This window comes from Equus caballus, chromosome 9 (assembly GCF_041296265.1).
Source record: "Equus caballus isolate H_3958 breed thoroughbred chromosome 9, TB-T2T, whole genome shotgun sequence".
In the NCBI taxonomy this organism is placed as follows: domain Eukaryota; kingdom Metazoa; phylum Chordata; class Mammalia; order Perissodactyla; family Equidae; genus Equus; species Equus caballus.
In genome coordinates, this window is record NC_091692.1 from 81,333,174 (window position 1) to 81,353,492 (window position 20,319).

Below are 20,319 nucleotides of genomic sequence, written 5' to 3' on the forward strand. Positions count from 1 at the left end.
AATGGTCTGTTTGGAATTTTCCCCTCTGCATGTCTGGGACTGCCTCCACAATGGGCGTATTCATCAGTGACACCCAGTGTTGATGCAAGGGGTGTCCTTGGCTTGTTCTGATGAGCTGGGTAATGAATTTCTCCGGAATGTATATGGAGTGGACATTCCATATCCATTGTTCATTGTGAGCGGACCAGGCAGCTGACTTTGGGAGCTCAGGCCTGTTTGCCAATCAGACTTCGTTTTTGAAACCTGAGGCCATGGAGTAGAACTTCCACATAAAGCAGGTCTGTAGGAATGCGAGTCAGACACAAAATGGAGGCACAGGGGGCTCCAGCATGGGGACAAACATGTTTGTGGGGGTTTAGGCGAATACATGGATATTCCACGTGCTCTCAACTACAATGTGTAATGGAGTCAGGGCAACATTCCTTTGTTGGTTTGGTTTGGTGAGGAAGATTGGCCCTGAACTAACACCTGTGCCAATCTTCTTCTATTTTGTATGTGGGTCACAACCACAGCATGGCTTGATGGGTGGTGCATAGGTCCGTGCCCGGGATCAGAACCTGTGAACCCTGGGCTGCTGAAGCAGAGTGCACAATCTTAACCATGATGCCACGGGGCCGGCCCTCTGATTTGTTTGTTTTTTAACAGTATTTGCACTGACACTCAGGAGACACATAAAAAAGGTGAGGTGTTGGATGTTAATAAAAATGATTACAGAAGTCTCGGCTTTGAGCCCACATGAATCCCAGTTTGAATGTGGTTCTGCCCCTTAGCAGCCGTGTGAACTTGGGCCATTTACCTGGAAGCCCCCATTTCCTCATCTGTAAAATGGGGGCAGTGTCTGCCTTGCAAGGTTTGAGGCTTAAGTGAGGTAACATTTTAAGTGCTAGACATGGAGGGGAGCCACAGAAATGCAATCCTCCCTCTGCTTCTTTAGGCCATGTCTTGCCTATTTGTCTTATAGTGATATTTACATTTTCAATTCTGCATATTTTGATTTGATAAATTTGGAAGACGTATGTATCTTGAGATTGTGTGGTGTATATCGAGATACCTCACAATGCCCCAAACAACATCATGTTCATAAGAGGTGGCCACTGAGGATCTTAGTCAAGTTTAACGTGGCTGTCCAGTTAGACTGGAAACAACTGCTTATTGCTTGTGCGGTCTTGGGCAAGTCTGGCAACCTCTCTGGGCTGTGGTTTCCTCACAGCAAAATGCAGATAATCACAGAGCCTACCTCACAGATTTCTTGTGAGAATTTAAATGAAGTCATTCACACAAAGCATCTAAAACAAAGCCTAGCAGAAATCATGTGCTTAATAAATGCAAACAATTAATATTTGTGGAAGGCAGACCAGCAAAGAACTTTCTAGAATATTTCAAAACCCTTTTCTGCCTGAGGAGTTTTCATCTTGTAAACGGCACTGCAAGGGTCAATTTTTCACGGATCACCTGCAGCTCGGATCTGGCGTTCCAGGCATGTATTTCACACAGGGGAGTAGGCTGGTTGAAAATTCAGGCTGTGTAGTCCTGGGGTGACGCTCCAACACCACACATTGTTAATTGTCTCATTTGGCAAGTGCGATAATTCCCCCCTCATGGTGTGTGAGGATCTCAAAGAAATACAGTCCGGGTGAAGTGCCTGCCATCATGCCAGTACGTCAGGCTCAAAATGGAAGTAAATGCTATTAATTAAGTCTACAAAATTAGTTCTGCAAAAGGCATTGCCTGGTGCGTGAATAAGCTGACTTCTCAGTCTTGGTTTTTCTTCCTTCTACTGCATCTGCCTGTCACTTCTCTGTGTCTCTATGTTCCTCTGTGTATACAAGGAAATAAATGATCCCTTTTTCTGGAGGGAAGAAGCATAAAAACTAAACTGGGATGCTATGAGCCTAGGAAGCAGTGTCACTTGGGCAGAAAGAATGCTGAAAACACTCTGTGAAATGACTCAGGGGCGTGCCAGCTTTAGCACGTCGACTACTCAGGAGGAATGTGGTCTCTTGTATCAAGTTCTGTTACCTCCAAACAGAAGGGCCAGAATGGAGGAACAGACCCTTGACCAAAGGCTTCTATCCCGGAGCAATTCAAGGAAATCTTAACTCTTAGGATCGAAAAGCGAGCATTTAAAGAAAATTTTCCCCCAGCTTGCAACAAACTCTGGGGATGGAGTTTGTGAAATGTTAGCTGAGGGATGTGGTTTGCAAATTGGTTGCTCTGTGTTATACAGTGACCAGGATTTCCCAGGACCCAGACTTAAGTACACTCGTATTTGAGTACACTCTTCCTCGTCAGTCCTGGTGAGCTGAGCTTCTGTTTGGATAGCATCAAGAGTAAAAAATAAAAATAGACTGTCTCATGAGAGACATGTGAATTAATTAAAAAGCAATATGCAGCAGGCAAATTAGACTCTCCTCTGAACGGTTCCTCCCTCCCTCCCTGCTTCCTCTCCTCCCTTCTCTTTTTCCTCTTCCTTCGTTTTTTTTCTCCTTCCTTCTCCCTTTTTCCTCCCTCCTTCCTTCAATAGACAAGTAGTGACAATCCGTTGTGTGGCAAGCACTACTCCAGATGAGTGGGACTGAGTGATCTACGAAGCACAGTCCTTGTCCCCAGGGAAATAAACGTGGACGTAGATAAACGACGATTGCATTATGACATGGTAAGCATATTAGGTGCAAATAGCTGAGAAGAGAAAGAAGAATTTTTATGGAGAAGTTGACATTTGTGCTGATTTTTGAAAGATGAGTGGGAGTTGGGCAAGCAAAAAAAAAAAAAGAGGAGGGGTGGAGGTGGGGTAGGACAGTCCAGGGAGAGACGATAGCATGATGCTTTCTGGGTCTGTGTACACGTGTGCTTACTATGACCCATTACTGTATCTCTGCAGAACAACACGATCGATCTAAATAAGACAATGATATAGTGTGGCCTTGAGAGTTGGACCTACTGTGTTCAATTATGCTTTGTTGTTATTGGTGGAACGATCCCGGGCAAGCTGACCCATCTCTCTGAGTCTTTGTTGTCTCATCTTTAAAGCAGAGTGCACCTGCTCATGGGTAGTGTGAGGTTTGGGTGCAATTGTGTTTGGGATGCGGTGGTGCGTGCCGGATTACAGCAAGCACTTGGTTGATGGCACGTAGGAGGTAGGATGCTCAGAGACATCAGGATCTAAGGGTCATTTGTAAACCCTGGAGTATTATCAAAATGTAATGGGAATGGCATTTTGATTGTTTGCTCTCTCCAGTGCAGTTCCCCGGAAGCCCTGGCTTGCTGCAGTCTGCTCTGTAAATATTTGACAGTGGTTGCTTGGTATCCAGCCTCTGAGACAGGAGGACTCTGAGGAAGCACGGGGGCAGAGGGCAGAGGGCTCATGCAACACTGATCTAAAGAGGGCTGCTTGCTGTTTGAGCTGGAATGAAATCAGGAGGAGGCTGAGAAAGTTAGAAAGCAGGAGCGAAACGGAGGCAGGTGAAGGTTGTGCTGGGGAGAACACAGACACCCCTGAATACTCCTCGGCATAAACAATGATGATCGCCACTGCTAGTTAATGGTACCTGGAGTCAATGCTGGCGATTTGGGTTAAACTTGCCTTGTAGAGATTTTAAGAACACTATATACTTGGGGAAACTGAGGTCCAATTTGGGAAAGATACTTCTTTGTGGTCACACAGGTCACCCCCCCTCCGAGATATCTACCCTTGAACCTGGCATGATGCTCTTTTTCTCTCATTCTTTCTAAGTCTCTGTTTTCCCATCTTGAAAATGGTAATAATAGGACCTACCTCTAGTGGGTTGTTATAAGGATATGTGTCAAAAGTGATTGGCAGAATGCTCTGCACGTGCTGAGTACTCAGTGTTATTTTTATTACTTCCTTCCATTCTGATTCCTATTAAGTATTGAGTGAGAGCACCCTGCCTTGGTGCTTTGAGTGGCACCTTTAAAATAACGGATTACATAATTATGTCCTAAATCAGAAACCAATTTGTACTTATAGATAAGTAGTAGCAGGAGCTAAGAGTTTAAGAGAAATTTATGGGAGAACCACTTAACATTGAAAATAACAGCAAAATGTAAAGCACTTACTATGTGCCAGGCACTGGCCCAAACAATTTATATATAATAACTCACTTAATCCTCACAGCAACCCTATGGATAGGTATTATTACCTCCTACTTTACAGATGAGAAAACCAAAATATAGAGAGGTTAATAACTTGCCCAAGGTCACACAGCTAGTAAGTGATGGAATTCAAGCCTACACAGTCTGGATCCAGAAACTCTACTGTTGACTTCTTAACTGATTTTTTTGTCCTTGTCAAAAAATTCTTTTTAATTTAATGGTGCAAAAGCTCAGTCCAACTGTTAGAATGCTCGTCTTTTATAGAAACACCAGTTGAGACATGCAACTTGTCTGCTGACTGGGAAAGCCAATGACCCCTGGCGTAGCTGTGGGATCAATAAATGTTCTTGACAATGAGACAATAGGAAGAGAAATGAAAAATGAAGGCCAGTTACCATGATTTGCAAGGCAAAATGGACAGCCTCTCCCTGGGGGCAAAATGTGTGTGCAGGAGAGATGTATTGTCAAATTCTGCTCCCAATATGCCTTCTGTGTCAAATGGAATCATATTTTTTGCTTCTCATCTGTAAACTGGGACTAATACCTGCCCTACCCAGCAGAATCTCTGGAAGACGAAATAAGACAACGTGACTCATTGCAGCGTTATTCACGACAGCGAAGATATGGAAACAACCTAAGTGCCCATCAACAGATGAACGGATAAAGAAGATGTAGTGCATGTACATACACAATGAAATATTATTCAGCCATGAGAAAGAAAGGTACCCTGCCATTTGCTACTACATGGATGGACCTTGAGGGCATTACGCTAAGTGAAATGTCAGAGAAAGACAAATACTGTATGATGTCACTTATATGTGGAATCTAAAAAAGCTGAACTAATAGAAACAGACTAGAATGGTGGTTACCAGGGGCTGAGGGCAAAGGGGAGATATTGGTCAAAGATTACAAACGTCCAACCATAAGATGAGTAAGTTCTGGGGATCTAATGTATAGCATAGTGATTGTAGTTAATAATACTGTGTTGTGTACTTGAGAGTTGCTAAGAAAGTAGATTTTAAATGTTCTCACCACAAAAAAGAAATGGTAATTAGGTGTCGTAATAGAGGTGTTAGCTAAAGCTATGGTGGTAATCATTTTGTAATATATAAGCATATCAAATCAACACACTAGATACCTTAAACTTACATAATGTTATACGTCAATTATATCTCAATAAGGCTGGAGAAAAAGATACCGTGGGAGTACTGGGCAGGAAGGTTTCATTATGGTGATCCAGAGCTGGCTGGGGAGGAATTGGCCTTTCTGCCCTTCTCCAACTGTTAAGCTGCTTTCTCCTCCGCCTCCTCTTCTCCCCATCTCACCCCAAACCTTCCAGTTCCCCGTTTCCTAAAACATCTTGCTCTTAGAGCAGTGGAGGGGTCATAGCTAAAGGACCGCAGTGTGCCAGGTGGTTGAATTTTAGCAGAGGCATTTTGAAGACTGAAAAGGCATGAGGCCAGCAGGATGGTTAAGGCTTCTGATATGATATGTTTACTTCTTTGGGTGACTGCTTTCCGGGCTGAAAAACTGTCAAACATTTTCATAGGTAAAATGTCACTGCTCCCTACCTGACAGAATCTATGCAAAATGACTGTGGATTTGTCTCATTAGCAAGTGGCTCCTCAGTGTGAGGTAGGGGAGGAAGAGAGGGCTGCTCCGAGAGGATTCCTCACTGGACCACCTGAGTCCTCAGTGGGCCCAAGAAGATGGATAGCACAGGGCTTCATGCCCCTCCATCTTTTAAACACCTGATTGCCCACCATTGATCCCACTGGCAAGCCTCATCTCATCTCTGGAACTTTCTGGCCCTCTTGGAAAGAATTGAGGACTTTCTGCCAGTGGCATGCTGGAGCCAAGGCAAAGAACTACTTGAATGCCCAAGACTGAGGGTTTCCTAAGATGTGAGACTTTCAGTGCTAAAACTGACACAGTTCCAGGTAAAGCAGGACGGTTGGTCACGCTAGCTGGAGCTGACTTTGCAAGCTTGCAAGAACCAATTGTGTGTAACTTTTCCCAACTCTGTGTTCAGTGGGTCATGCTGGTAATCATGCTTGAAATCAGCCATAGTGGAAGTACTTATACCATGGAAATTGGAAAATGCCACAAACCAGGTTTTGTTTTCTCCCAGAGGGCCGGTTGTGAGACATTTTGTAGCGCACCACTTTCTCCTTTGTGCTAATATTCCACTCTAGAGACTTCTATCAGATCCCCTTAAGATATATTACTATACTTATTCACTAGTCTATCTTTCTCCCTAGACTCTAAACCTCTTGGGGTCAACAACCATGTCGTATTCGTTGTCATATCCCCAGCACATATCACAGTGCCAGGCACATGACAGGAATTTGTTAAATATTTACGTATTAATGAAGCTCATTTGCATTGATGGAGTAACTCTTCTCTGCAGCCAGGAGGCATTTTCATGAAAGTAAAGACCTAAGACTTTCAGGGATGGAACAGCCTGAGCTGAATTGAGTTTGGGGCTCTTAGAAATAAGACCTATGAGGGAAGACTGAGGAAGATAACCTGGGCAAAATATAGATTAGTAGCTTTTCAACCCTGGATGTGCCTCAGAATCATTGGAGATGTTTTAAAATACACAAATGACTGAGTCCCATCCTGGTCCTATGAAATCAGAGTCTCTGAGATATAGGTATATACTAGTTACACGTATTTTTAAAACTCTCCAGATAATTCTAATGTGCAGCCAGAGTTGAGAATCATTGGTCAGACGAAAATTAGAAACTTTCCCGTTGACATTCTGACAAACGAGAAAGACAACTTAAAAACCTACTGAGGGTTTATACAAATAAGAAATCCTAGACTTTATCCAAGGAGCAAAAGATAGAGGGAAGAGATTTATCATAGATTCTTAGGGTAGAAATTCAACCCAGGGTTTTTAAAAATGGGCGACATGAAAACTGAAGGTATTAAAGCCCATTAAACTTCCTACTGGGAAAGGAATTTCTTTTTAAATTCTCTCTCAGTTCTGATTGAGTCAGTCTTTTCTTGGTGATAGTATGTCTTTCCCACTCTTCCAACTCAAGGATTGGCAAACTACAGACTTTGGGTGAGCCAAACCCAGCCCATCACCTCTTTTTATAAATAAAGTTTCATTGAAACCTAGCCAACCCACTCATATACATTTGGTCAATGGCTGCTTTCACACTACAATGGCAGAATTGAGTAGTTGCAACAGAGGTTGAGTGGCCCACAAAGCCTCAGAAAGTTACTTTGCCAACCTCTTCCCTATTTCACGCAAATAGGACTTTTTATCAAAAACCAGAATATCTCAATATCTGAGCCTCCAGCTGGCAATAGTATTTAGTTAGAGTTTGATAAAATCTTTTTGCTTTCTTTTAGTTATCTCCATTTATGTCAACTGATGTTGGTTTCTCATTTATGGTATTAACAGAATTTCTTTTTAAGATAAATTTATTTGTGTCAAAAAGATGAGTGGACTTAAAGAAAGTGGTTAATAGACTATTAGAACAGGTGACCCATATATCTGGCAACATTCACAAAGTTCATACTTAAGTCTGAAGTTTGGGAAACCCTGAATGTATCCAGTCCCCTCACTTTACAGATAACCTGGGGCCTGGTTGTTAAGCCATCTGCCCAGAGTAACTTACTTGCTTATGGAAAAACCTGGACTCCTTTCTCTCAGGACAATGTTCTTTTACCTCGAACTGGTTACTCATTTGTGCTTTGGAACCAGTTAGTATGAATGCAAAATATTATACTCTTAAAGTTCATAAATTCAGAGCTAGAAAATATCCTGGTGACATTTCCACAGACACGTTTCATTGATGGGCAATTTGAAACACAACAGAGGGGCCATTCACATCTTTAAATGTAAATCTTGGGCAATTAGTGGTATATTGTTTCATTAAGTTGATTGTTTCTTGGGCATGGTTTCCTTAGATCAATAAATTTGACAAAAAGTCTTGCTTTTTTTGGTTTTAAATCAAAATCCACTTAAATGCTTGTTCAAGCAAAAAGTAAAACTACTGATTAGAAAATATATGTATTGCAGTGTACTCTTTTGGGTATATTTAAGCACATTTTCAATGTCACAAGAATATTTGATATTTCGCCATGTACTCTAGGTATTCTCCCATTTTAATTAGGATTCTCCATGGTCACGCTGACTAATAGCAAAGCTGATCCTTCTGTTCTTAGATCCTCCTCCCACTTGAAGCCCTTTTAGTCTGTTAATCAAGGAGGTAGACCAGATAGCTAGTCAAGTGTGTTAGGAAGCCTGAGTTCTGCTCAACTATAGAAAGGTGCTGACAATGCACAGAGCTGTTCCTACTGATCCATCCTTTCAGAGATGCAGTTTTAAAGTGACATATATGGCAATTAAGTATTTGGCCATCACTCTAAATGGGTAAGAATATTTGTATTATTTGGCAAATAAGGCTGAAAATAGAAAAAACATCCACTTGGATCAGCTCTCAATATGATTTACTTATATATGCTGTGTGTTCTGAAAAATGAGTAAAACTTTTTAGATTAAAAAAATGACCCCCTGGGGCCGGCCCCATGGCCGAGTGGTTAAATTGCATGTTCTGCTTTGGTGGCCCAGGGTTTTGCTGGTTCGGATCCTGGGCACAGACATGGCACCGCTCATCAAGCTATGCTGAGGTGGCATCCCACATGCTACAACCAGAAGGACCTACAACTAGAATATACAGCTATGTACTGGGGGGCTTTGAGGAGAATAATAAGAAAAAAAAAAATGACCTTCCTCCTAAATTTGGGACTGTCTGTTGCCGTTTTAAGAATACCTTTTAATGAAGACTGTTATAATTAGGTCATTTTCCAGAAAAACAAGCTTTCTTAGGCTGTGCTCTTTGGGTTATACATGTCGATGTGATATTTGCCTATCAAAGGTAACTACCAGGTTGGGACCTCACCTTAAGGAGATCTGACTGTTACTGGCTCTTAGTTAACGTCAGCCCTGATATCGGTTCCCCTACATTGAACCCAGCACATATGGGGTTAAAACCAAAAACATTCATCCCTGTTCCCTGCTTCTTTAGTTACACTCAAATGTAAATATCTGTCTCTTCAACCTTTGACTCCCTGAGCTTTACAACCAAATGGAAGTTACAAATTGTTGAAGCCCAGGTGGCCTGCTGCTGGGCTCACATTACAGTTTTAGCTAATCACGCGTCCTTGAACTCTACCATGGGGAAACTGTTGTCTAGAGGATGTCAGAAAGATGAGGCTTCCCAGACCTCAACTTCTCAGCTCCCTGATCTCAGAATCTACCACGAATCACGAAGGCAAGACAGCCAAGGATGTCCACTTGCAATCATCCTGTCTTAGTACTCCCCTCTCTCTGCAAGCAGCCTCTTAAGGCCAAATGCAGGCTGGTGGGAAAACACCGGCCAGCAAGGCTGCATACTCCCCCTACCCTACCTAAAATCCCAAATAAAAACTCTTGCTTGTAGCTTTTTGGGGGGGGTTGGGATTTCAGCATTAGCTTCCCATTCTCCTTGCTCAGCACTTTGCAATAATAAAGTCCTACTTTCTTCCACTACACTCAATGTCAGAGATTGGCTTGCTGCACAACGAGTAAGTGAACCCACTGCAGGTTCGATATCATGACCTTAAGACTCTTCAACATCTAGTTCCCTAAATTGGTGGGCACCATTGTTCCTGAAGGTGCTCACAAAATACTCAGAAGTGCAAACAATGTGACTGGCCTGCCATGCACTGAGCTCTGGTGTAGGGAGAATGAATGCGGCAGCCCTTTTGGGAGCCACACCCAAACAGAGGAGAGGTGAGCAAATGGACTCATGATTATTTCAGTCAATGTCATTCCAGGTGAGCACTGCTCATCTAGGTAGGAAAACCAAAAGCTCAGCAGCCTCTTTACTGGGTGTTTCTGCAAAGAAGCCCTTCTCACCCTGGCCATCAGAAGTCACTAATGGGCTCACAGCCTTTTTGGGGGAAACTACAGCCTCTCAGCTGCTGTTGTTACCAACAGGAGGACAAGGGTCAATCTTCAAGTTGAGTTGGCTTTTACCCTGTGATAAGAGAAGCAATCAGTATAAGGTAATGCCTGGACCAGAGGGCCAGGAATGCATGGTTGCTGGTGGAAATTCAGCCAGAAAAAGACAATATGGGAACATCTCCTGCCCCATAGCCTTGCTTTCCCATCTAAGGTCTCTGTCTAGTGAAGAGGTTCTCAACCAACCAGGAGTGATTTTGCCTCCCTGGGGACAGTTGGCAATGTCTAGAGAAATTTTTGGTTGTCACAAATAGGGGAACACTACTGGTATTTAGATGCAGAGGTCAGGGATTCTGCTAAACATCCTAGAAAGTACAGAACAGCCCCCCACAATGAAGAATTATGTGGCCTCAAATGTCAATGGTGCCAAGATCTAATGTGTTAAGGTCTACAACTCAGGCCCAATGGTTGTAACAATTCTGTCAACACGTTACTTTAAAAGGTGTTGAAAAGGTTGAGCTTCTGGTGGTAAATGGCACATAGGTACGGACTATGAAGTCAGGTCCCCAGTCACAAAGAACGAATTACTGTGGTTACGAAAAAGGGAAGATTAAAAGTGGACCATGGTGTCATTTTTTCTTTAATTTTATTTCAAAGTAACCCAGATGCCAGATCTGAAAGCTGAGTCCTGGGATCAGGTAACCAGGAGGAAGAATTTGAGTTAAAGTCGGTCCAAAGTGAGAAGCCTGTCATTGCCCCCTGCTTCTTTGTGTCAGTCACAATTATAGGCTCACAGCCTCAACTGGCAGGAGCCTCAACTGGCAGCCTCAGTTGACTCATTCATAGGGCCCTTTTGTACTGTTCTACTAGAGGCAGAATAACATGCATTGTCTGGAAACAAGATTTTGTGTCCTGGGGAAAATGACTGTCTGCTTTGAAGTTGTCCCCAGATTGTTTTGGGAGTTTGAGCCCTCTGAAGAGTGCTAAGCCTCCAGATATTCAATTACTGCTGTGTTGCATCAATAAAAGTAAACCTGGAGAATGAGGTGGTTGTAGGGAGATGATGGCTATTTCTCAACCGTGAAAGAAATCATGCCTTCAAGAGTTATGAAAAATGAAGCACTTTTCTCATTAGAAAAGAATTATCCATTTCTTTCTTCTATTGCTAAAGGCTAGTTTTTTGGGTTATTATTATTATTATTTTTTTTTTGCCAGTTCCATGAGACTATAAACATGGGATTCGTTGCTTGAAGGTAAAAAAGAAGCTAGTGTACTCTGGGATGGTTAAGAGTCAATACTAAGCGGGCAGATGAAATTGAAAAGAAAAAATATTGGGGGCTGAGCTGGGCCCTTACAGCATCAAGAGATGCTGTGTAAAGGTCATAACCAACAGCATGTGAACAAGTTCTGATTTGCTGAAAAGGAAACAAGGTGAAATAGCTGGATTTGCTTTGGGCAAATTTCTGTCTCAGTCAGAATCAAGACAATGAATGTTATTCTTTTCCTTGATAGGCAAGTTTAAATATGCTTTGGATCCAAACCTATTACTTATTTCCTTAAAATTATTTTTAACATTTTTATCTTCCTTCTCATTCCTACCACAAGCATCCAGACCCCCATCACAGGAAGGGTGAATCATTTTACTGCCTTTCTACCTTATCTTCAAGTCTTCATTTTCTTTCTATTTCAATCCATCCAATAGCAGCAACAGTAGTAGTAATATTAATAAAAATAATAGTTACAAGAAAACAATAATGATAAAGCAATGTTCACCACCCCGAAGGATGGGTAAGGCCAACCTTGGCCCGAGTGATAGTCCAAGAATAGGTACCTGATCCAAGCCAATTATAATTTTTCCCTGACATTTTACATATAGATGCTTAGAGAAAGAAGCTCTTTTTCCTTGAGATGGTTAATCTGGAGCTATATGAGGTCATGGAACCCTTTGTGGTGCAGGAACTATCTGTGGCCATGCCTCCCTCTCACGACTCCTTTTGCCTCCCATATTGTTGAAAAGAAAAAATTCATTTTCAGTAGGAGAGAATGAGGTCAACACAGAGAAAGGAGGAGAGAGTGGGAGAGTAAGATTGAGAGAGAGAGAGCACTAGCTGATAAGATTTCCCCAGCCCCAGGGATGAGTCATAATTGCTCACTATCCTCTTCCCCTTTGCCAGTGATGGGTCAAGGGATGGGCTTTTGACCAATTCTGGCCAATGAGAGGGGAAGGGATGACCACTTGGGGGCTTTCCAAAAATGTTTCCTCACTGATGGGGGAGTGGTACAGGAGAAGAAAGGCACTTTTTCCCTGTTTCTTTCCTTCTTGCTCGTGACCCTATCAAGTGAGATCATTAGCTTGAACAATGACCATTATCTTGCACCCATGAGGGGAGACGTTGCCAGTACATCAAGGGTGGCAGAATGGAAAGGCAGACATAGCCTAGGTCCTTAATGACATGACTGAATTGCTCAACAAACACTGGAATCCCTTCCTTCTAGACTTCCTGTTAGAGTTAACAATTAAATGCCTTTGTTATTCAAGCCACTGTTAGCCCGGTAATCTGCTTCTCAAAACCACACACATGCTAGCTTAAAAACAAACCAAACAACTATGAATCCATGCCTTTCCGATTACCTCAAGCCCAGACATCTCTCTTGAGTTTCAGATCCAGCTACCTGCTAGGCATTATACCCAGGTGTACCACGGATACCTCAACCTCAGTAGATCCCAAAACCAAACTCATCCTCTCACCTTGCAAACCTCCACCTTGCCTTATCCCCAAGGTGTACCACCATCCACCTGGGTACATAAGCCGGGTACCTGGAAGTCACTCAGTCGTCTTCTGTTTCCCTCCCCTCCCATGTCCAGTCAGTTAGCAAGTTATATGGATTTGACCCTCCAGTCTGTCCTCGTCTCTTCAATTCCATTGTCACTGTCTTAATTGGGGGCAGGTGCTGGTCACTTTCTCCAGGACCGCTGCCTCTCAAGTGCTTTACTTGCCTTTGGTCGTGTCTCTCTCCAAACCTCTCTCCACCAGCTTCCAGCAAGATGTATCCACAGTGCAGCTCTCACCTTGTCACTCCCTCATCTGAGATCGATTAGGGCTTCTCTACGGCCTAAGGTACTGATTCCCAAAGTGTGGTCCCTGGACCAGCAGCATCAGCATCACCGGGAAACATGTAAGAAATGCAAATTCTCGGTCCCCACCATAGAGCGTCAACTGAATCAGACCCTCTGGGAGGAAGGCCCAGCTCTCTGTTTAAACAAGGCTTCCAAAGGAATCTGATGTGTAAAGGTGAAAAACCATTACTGGCGTAAGGCAATAAGATCCAATTTCCTTGATGTAATGGGTAGAACAGTGTCCCCTCAAAATTCACATCTAATCAGAACCTCTGAATCTGACTTTATTTGGAAATAGAGTCTTTACAGATGTAATTAGTTGAGGATCTCAAGATGAGATCTTCCTGGGTTTAGAGTGGGTCCTAAATCCAAGGACTGGGGTCCATTATAAAAAGAAGAGAAAACAGGGACACACACAGAGCAGAAGGCCACGTGAAGATAGAGGCAGAGATTGGGGTTATCCTGCCACGAGTCAAGGAATGCCATGCCTGGGCCACCAGAAGCTGAAAGAGGCAGGAAAAGATTGTTCCCTAGAGACTTCAGAGGGAATGTGGCTTTGCTAACACCTTGATTTCAAACTCATGGACTCCAGAACTTTGAGAGAATAAATTCTCATTATTTTAAGCCATGCAGTTTGTGGTACTTTGCACAGCAGCCCCAGGAAACCAATACACTTCGCAGAGCACACAAGGGCCTTTGGGTCTCATCCTGTGCAGCTGTCTAGTTTGTCTCCTGTCACTGCTCCCTGTTCATTTATCTTTCTATCAAAAACATGTATGGAGCACCTGCTATGTGTCAAGCCACAGAGACACAGCCAAGAGTAAGCCACAGTGTCTGCCCTGCAGAAGCTCCTAGCCTCGGGGCAGAGGATGGCAGCTACATAGGCGATTGCTGGACGATGTACTCAGTGCTTTGGCGAGACTGGAGCTCTAGCCGGAGCACAGGCATTCTTGGGCCTCTTTGCATATGCTCCTGCATTGCAAGGAATGCCCTTCTCCACTTTAAGAATCCTCTTCTCTTTGTCTGATGGCTTCCTTGTCTGTCCAATTTTTGAACTTTGTTCCAGTGGACACATTTCTATTAGCGCATCATCACACATCATTATAATTATTTATTCATTTGCCTCCCTCGCTAGACTTGGGCTATTTTGAGGGCATGGGCTGTGGTCTTTTATCTTATTCCTCCTTTTGTCTACAGAGCCTCGAAGAGTACCTGGCTCATGGTAGTTTCTCTGAAAGAATATGTTGAACTGACCAAAAGGAAGGAGAGTGGCCCCTTCCTCTGTGCCGGCAGAGGGGCTCTCCTCAATGGCCTGTTCACTCTGTGGTTCTGGGATGAGATGTGGGAGAGAGCACAGCCTGGGGTGGGGCGGAGGACAGAGCAGAACAGGGCAGTTTTCTGGGTGGGGAGTGGTGTGAGAGGCCCGGGGAGGAGGGTGTGGAGCTAAGTAGGCTTTAAATGCCAATCTCAGGCCGGCTCTGCAGGCTGCATGGTGGGAGTGGTTCATAGTCAAAGCTGGGGCACAGCTCTAACCTCGGCCCGTGAAAGGCTTTTGGCTTCAACATTGCTTCTCAAACTTGAGCAAACGTCAGAACCACCTGGAGGGCTTGTTCGGCTGTACATTGCTGGGCCTACCCCCAGAGGTTCTGTTTAGTAGATCTGGGGCCTGAGAATTTGCATTCCTAACGAGATCCTAGGTTATCCAATAATGCCGATCTGGGACCAGCTTTGGGAACCATTGCACCAGAAGAATGCATGAATTTAGATGCATGGTTCTCAACTTTGAATACCTTAGACTCACTTGGGGAGTTTTTGAAAATACGGATGCCAGAACCTCACTCACTCATTGGTCTGGGGTTGTGACTGGACGTAGGATATGGGCTCCAACTGAGCAGAACATTGGTTTAAGGCTCATTTAGAGAATGTAGTAAACGGATGACTCCATCAAACTTCTACTGAACATTTGTATGTGCTAGGTACTGTGTTAGTAATGGGGATGCAAAGACGAACAAGACGCAGTCCTACCCCCAGGGAGCCATCAGTCCAGTGTGGGGCAGGTGTATCAACAGTTCTAAAGCCACATGGGAGAAGAGTGATGGTGTTACCCACAGAGTATAACGGAAGCACTAAGGAAGAGCATGTGATCCAGCTTGATGGGATGGGTGGAGGGAGATGGAGGGAGCTCAGGGATGGGGGTAAAGAGGAAATGATGAGGGGATGACCCACTTCAATAGTTTTAGAAGTCCCACTGGGTCAGCTTCTGGTTGGTATATGAGCCTTTATGGAGTCCAAGGTGTAGTGTGAAGAACTTGTACATGAGTCCAAACCCATGCTCCACCTCTTACTAGAGGAACAGCCTTGGACAAATTACCTAACCCCGTCTTGCTTCACTTGCCCCATATTTAAAAGGGGAATCATCATGGTGGCATCTCCCTCACAGAATCATTGTGAGAACTACATGATACAACATGTACGTGGTCTGCTGGGTAGAATGAAAGACTCAAACTTGATGGACCACAGCCCATGTCCTCAGAACAGCTCACAGGCTGCCAAGCACTTGAAAAACATCAGTTATTATCATCATCATTTCGGAGGGCCCCTTTTAAATCTCCAGGTATGCCCAGCATTACGGGCGGTTCTGGTTCTTGTCATTGTGTGGTAGAGCACACATGCCAGCATGCCCTAGGATGCCCCGGATTCCATCCCCTACAACAAGTGGCCCCAGGTCCCTACAGCTTCAGAGTTCCTGTGTCAGTTTTTCAGTTTGCACGTTCTTCCTTCTGTCTGTGTATTTGTCCTTGGCAGCCTTTTTTCCACCTCTTTAAAATGATTGCTTTTTATCTGCTATAGACAAGAAAGCCAAGATTGTCTAATTGTGTCTAAAATGTAAGCTAGACGTCGCATGGGAGACTTGTCTTCGAATAAAGAAGGTATCTTTGGTGCATGCTGTCCTGATACCAGAGCCCCTTTTTGTTTCCTCTTATACTCACGGTAATGTTCTGGAGGATTCACTTTCTGGGATCAAAGATTTCCTGATGGGAGAGGTGTGACTGCGTGGTCGAGGCTGGTTTCTGTGCAGGGTTCCCTATGATTGTTTGCTGTTTGGAATTACAGGTCAATGCACACTGTAGCTTCAAACCATACTCACTTGTATCCCAAACTCCCAGTCACATTTTTATCTGCCTCCAGAGCCTCCCTTCTCTTCTCAGGAATCTGGACCTACTCCCCACCTGTTGTGCAGCTCCCAGATGTTCCCGATCCGCCTTTACCTGAGCTCACCTGGTGTCCACCTGCTACACAACCCAAACTGGCTTCCATTTTAGACAATATTTATGTTGGCTCAATATTGGCACAAGCAAGTTGTAAACGTGGCATGTTCACAAACACTGTGGCAGATCGCTGAGCAGATGCTCCCACATTCACGAGTTGCTCTTCACTTACGGGCGCTCACAGTGACACCTGCTTTCATCAGCAGTGTGCTGATCTGTTCTCATAAGGACAGTGGTATGCTCCAGTTCAGCGTTTCTCAAACTCTGCTGCACATTAGCATCACCTGGGGAGCATTTACAACCCTCAATGCCCCGGCCAACCACCAGACCAATTAGTTCAGACTCTCTGGGGGTGGGACTCAGGCATCAGTGGTTTTTAGAACTCCCGAGGTGATTTACACGTGCAGCCAAGTTTGAGAACTTGTTCCCCAGTCCAGTGCTTCTCAGACTTGAATGCACAAGATTCACTTGAGGCTGTTGTTAAAATGCAGATCTGACTCAGTAGGTCTGGGGGGGCCCGGGATTCTGCATTGCTAGCTGGCACCCAGGCAGCGTGGGAGCTGCTTCTAGTCCAGGGTCCATGCTTTGAATAGCAAGGCGGTAGCCCTTTCTAGTGCCCGTTCGTTAGCCTTGAAAATAATTTTCCAGAAAGCATTGGTCCTCTTGAGTTGTGATTATTTCAATCAAGGCTCTGCTAAATCTCCCTCCTTTTCTATTAATCTGCCCGTACCCACCAGCCACACTCTTATAGCAAAGTCATCTCTCTATTTATCTCAATACCCTGTTTGCCTTTAGATGGTGATTCTCTTGAAAACAACTCATAGAATAGAATAGAAGAGTCATCTGACTAAACCTAAGCAGGTTTTTCTGTGGATCTTATTTTTCTGTCTATGCACAAACTCATTGAGCCCAAGGACAGGTCCTCCAGGCTAAGCAAACTCTTTGAACACTGTGTGATTTAGCAAACAATAATAACTCAGTATTAGTTATTCCTGCTCTGAATAGGTTAGTCACAAACACTGTGCCTTCAGTTCAAAAAACTCATTAACGACGGCAAAAGGATTGGAAGAAAGCACAAAGGAAAAAAGCAATTTTCAGTTTTCAGAATTGGCTAGAATTGCATGTCACGGTACCTTGGAAAGTGTACTTTCTTGGCCAATATTCTATTGGCTTTAGAGCAATGTTTGTCAAACAGTTATCTGTGGACCTTGGTCTGTGGACATGTTCTTGGGGATGCAAAACTTTCCTAGTAAGCTTTTTAAATAGTGTGCTTAATGCTAATAACTTAAAAACTAATAAAAAGCATATTGGACCATCAGGATGACCAAGGGCTAGCACGTGATTTCAATGCCTGCATTTGTGTTTCTATTTATGATTGTATATACGCCAAATAGCTGTACTTTAATTCTTGCAGGCTAATGATAAAAGAACAGTGAACAGAGGGAGATTTGATATCAAAATTATGCATCTTAGCCAAGAGAAGTTCCAACTGTATTATAGAGAATCTTACAAACAAAAGTTTCTCGGTAATTTGGATAGACAAACGTGATAGGAGAATCTAAAAGTCACACATCACCTCATAGTTTAGATATGCTGCAACTCAAAAGAAACCACATTATCGCAATCAGGACCATTTTTACATTGAGTTCGGCCACTTAATCTCAGCAAACTAGCATGGTCGATTACACTAAATCAGTAACATACTTTTGCACATCATGACGTATTTGTAAATTTGTTTTGGTTGTGTAGCTGGTTTAAAACTGCAGACATTGTAGTTTTAAGTTTTTGCATATTCAAGTCATTTTCTAATGCAAATACTTTAAGTCATTACTGGGACCATTTTTTGTCCTTTAAAAAGGTTTTGCAATTACTTATTTCGAAGCACAGTCTTTGAACATATTCATTCTTTGCGCACATGTTAAATTCCATTAGTATTTTCTAAAATGTCATAGTGGCACATTTTAGCATCATGCCCTCTACTCTAGGGCTCTGTGAAGGGGATACTGTTGCAACTGTAAGCTGAGCTCCTAGGTTACATTTTCTCCTTAGCTGCAAATACTGTAACAAACATTTTCCAGCGAGACACTTCTCTGTTTGCAGATGATGCCTGATGATGACAATTTTCTGACTGGAGGATCGTGGAGGAGCCAACATGACAAGTCATTGGCAAGGAATGCTGGGCCCATGAGAAAGCCCGGCCGTACTTAGGATTTGGAGGGAAAATAAAGTGCTTACAGGCTGTTGGGCCTCTGGCTCTCCATGCCCTGATGGGTGGCTGAGAGGCTGCAAGACTGCCGAGGGTTGGGTGTCCCCTTTGGCCAACTGTTGACTGCCTTCTGAGAGGGAGTAAGACTGGCTCTGAGGATTCAAAAAAGAAATACGTAAAAATCCTAAACCGCTCACAAAATCCAGCAGCCCCAAGAGGTTGACTTTCAAGGGATAAAAATGTCTATCCCTAAACTCCTAATTCAGGGGCCCACCATCGTTCCCCAAACCCTCTGCATCTATCAGAACTATTTGAAAAGCAGGTTTCAGTTTCTCTGAAAGATACAATGAATGGAAGGCTCATAGTCTTGGCTAGTATGAAAATATTATTTACAGATGATTTTAAAAATAATGCCTCTCCAAAGAAGATATTTGTAGGTTTGCAGCCATCGGAGTATGAGTTTAGTTTAGAGCAAAGGAAAAAACCTTATAAGAAAAGCTATAGTTTAGAAAATTTTAAAGTTTTATTCTCTTCACACCTAGTGTACACACGAAGAATCATTCATGCTGTAGGAAACTGTAATAGGTGTAACAAAATCTTATTAAAATTCTTATTGCAACAGCTTTAGATATACATTTTTCAATGTAAAAAAATCAAGATTTAACTCTGAACTGCCTTGGGCATAGTTGATTCCAAATGGCAGTGTTTTAGGCATTAATAGTTCATGGAAACGCTATTCACACTAGGCATTTCAGAAGAAAAGTAAAATATTAAGTCCATTCCATGGATATTGCAAATATCTGGATGTTTGGTGCTGTTTAGAAATAATACCGGAATATTTTCTCCTTTCAATCCAAGTTATAAGGACTGGGAGAAGTATTTTTGCCTTGGTCTACTGTTATTTGCAACAAGAACCTATTTCCTACGCATTTGCAACAAGAACCTATTTCCTACGCGACTCTGATAGGCATAGTCAATGAAGTTTTGTGCAACTTTGCTACAACTAACGGCATTAGTCATACATTCCACAAATATATACTAACCACTGGCTTCCGGCAAGGCAGTGTTTACCACTTTGTTTTAAACACTTTAGCCCCTCCGGTGAGATTTTTGACTAATGGAGAAAAAGGATATTCCAAATGCATTTAAAAAGCATAGTATGCTGTTGTGAAAATCAACAACAAGGGGTAACCATAATGATAAAGTATAATAGTATCAATCATGATTTCATAGTTTAAATTTCTCCACGTGCTAACCAAAATTAAAACTCTGTTTCATGCCCAACGGCAATAAATACTTACGTGACGATTGCCCATTTTCGTTTTTTTCTGAGACAGTTGTGTGTTTCATTAAGAGATCAGTTCTCCTACAGGCTAAGTTTATAATGGTTTTTCCCAGGGCATAATAGCTCTTGAGTTTAATAAGTAACTTTTGGTATTGAATTTGAATACATTGTTGGGGATGGGTGTTAGCTACAAATGAGTTTCCTCTGCCCAAGTTGCCTTGGTAGGCCATCTTTTAAAAATAAAATATTTATTAATAAATCAAGCATAGGCTTTTAGAGATGAATGTCTTATTCACAACTAAAAGGTTGAAACTGCCTCACTTCTAGATTATTGAAAGAGTTATTTTTTTCCGGGGGCGGGGG

The 20,319-nt window shown here is 43.0% G+C and overlaps 1 protein-coding gene and 1 long non-coding RNA gene across 3 annotated transcripts in view; one reads left to right on the forward strand and one right to left on the reverse strand.

Annotated features, from left to right (window-relative positions):
• Nucleotides 1–20,090, reverse strand: part of ANXA13 (annexin A13) — a 53,271-nt gene extending 33,181 nt beyond the window's left edge. The window contains exons 1-2 of one of the 2 annotated variants that reach the window (XM_001497867.5): nucleotides 19,973–20,090; nucleotides 18,701–18,823 (exon numbers count right to left, since the gene is read on the reverse strand). In XM_001497867.5, the coding sequence (XP_001497917.1) occupies nucleotides 18,701–18,823; nucleotides 19,973–19,987 (138 nt within the window). In that variant the 5' untranslated portion in view covers nucleotides 19,988–20,090. The remainder of the gene's footprint in view (nucleotides 1–18,700; nucleotides 18,824–19,972) is intronic. The other variant, XM_023648924.2, reaches the window with a different exon arrangement.
• Nucleotides 169–18,704, forward strand: LOC138915452 (uncharacterized). Its single transcript, XR_011421396.1, has 2 exons — nucleotides 169–278; nucleotides 18,566–18,704. It is a non-coding gene; the product is annotated as an uncharacterized lncRNA (long non-coding RNA).
• Nucleotides 20,091–20,319: the final 229 nt, after the last annotated feature.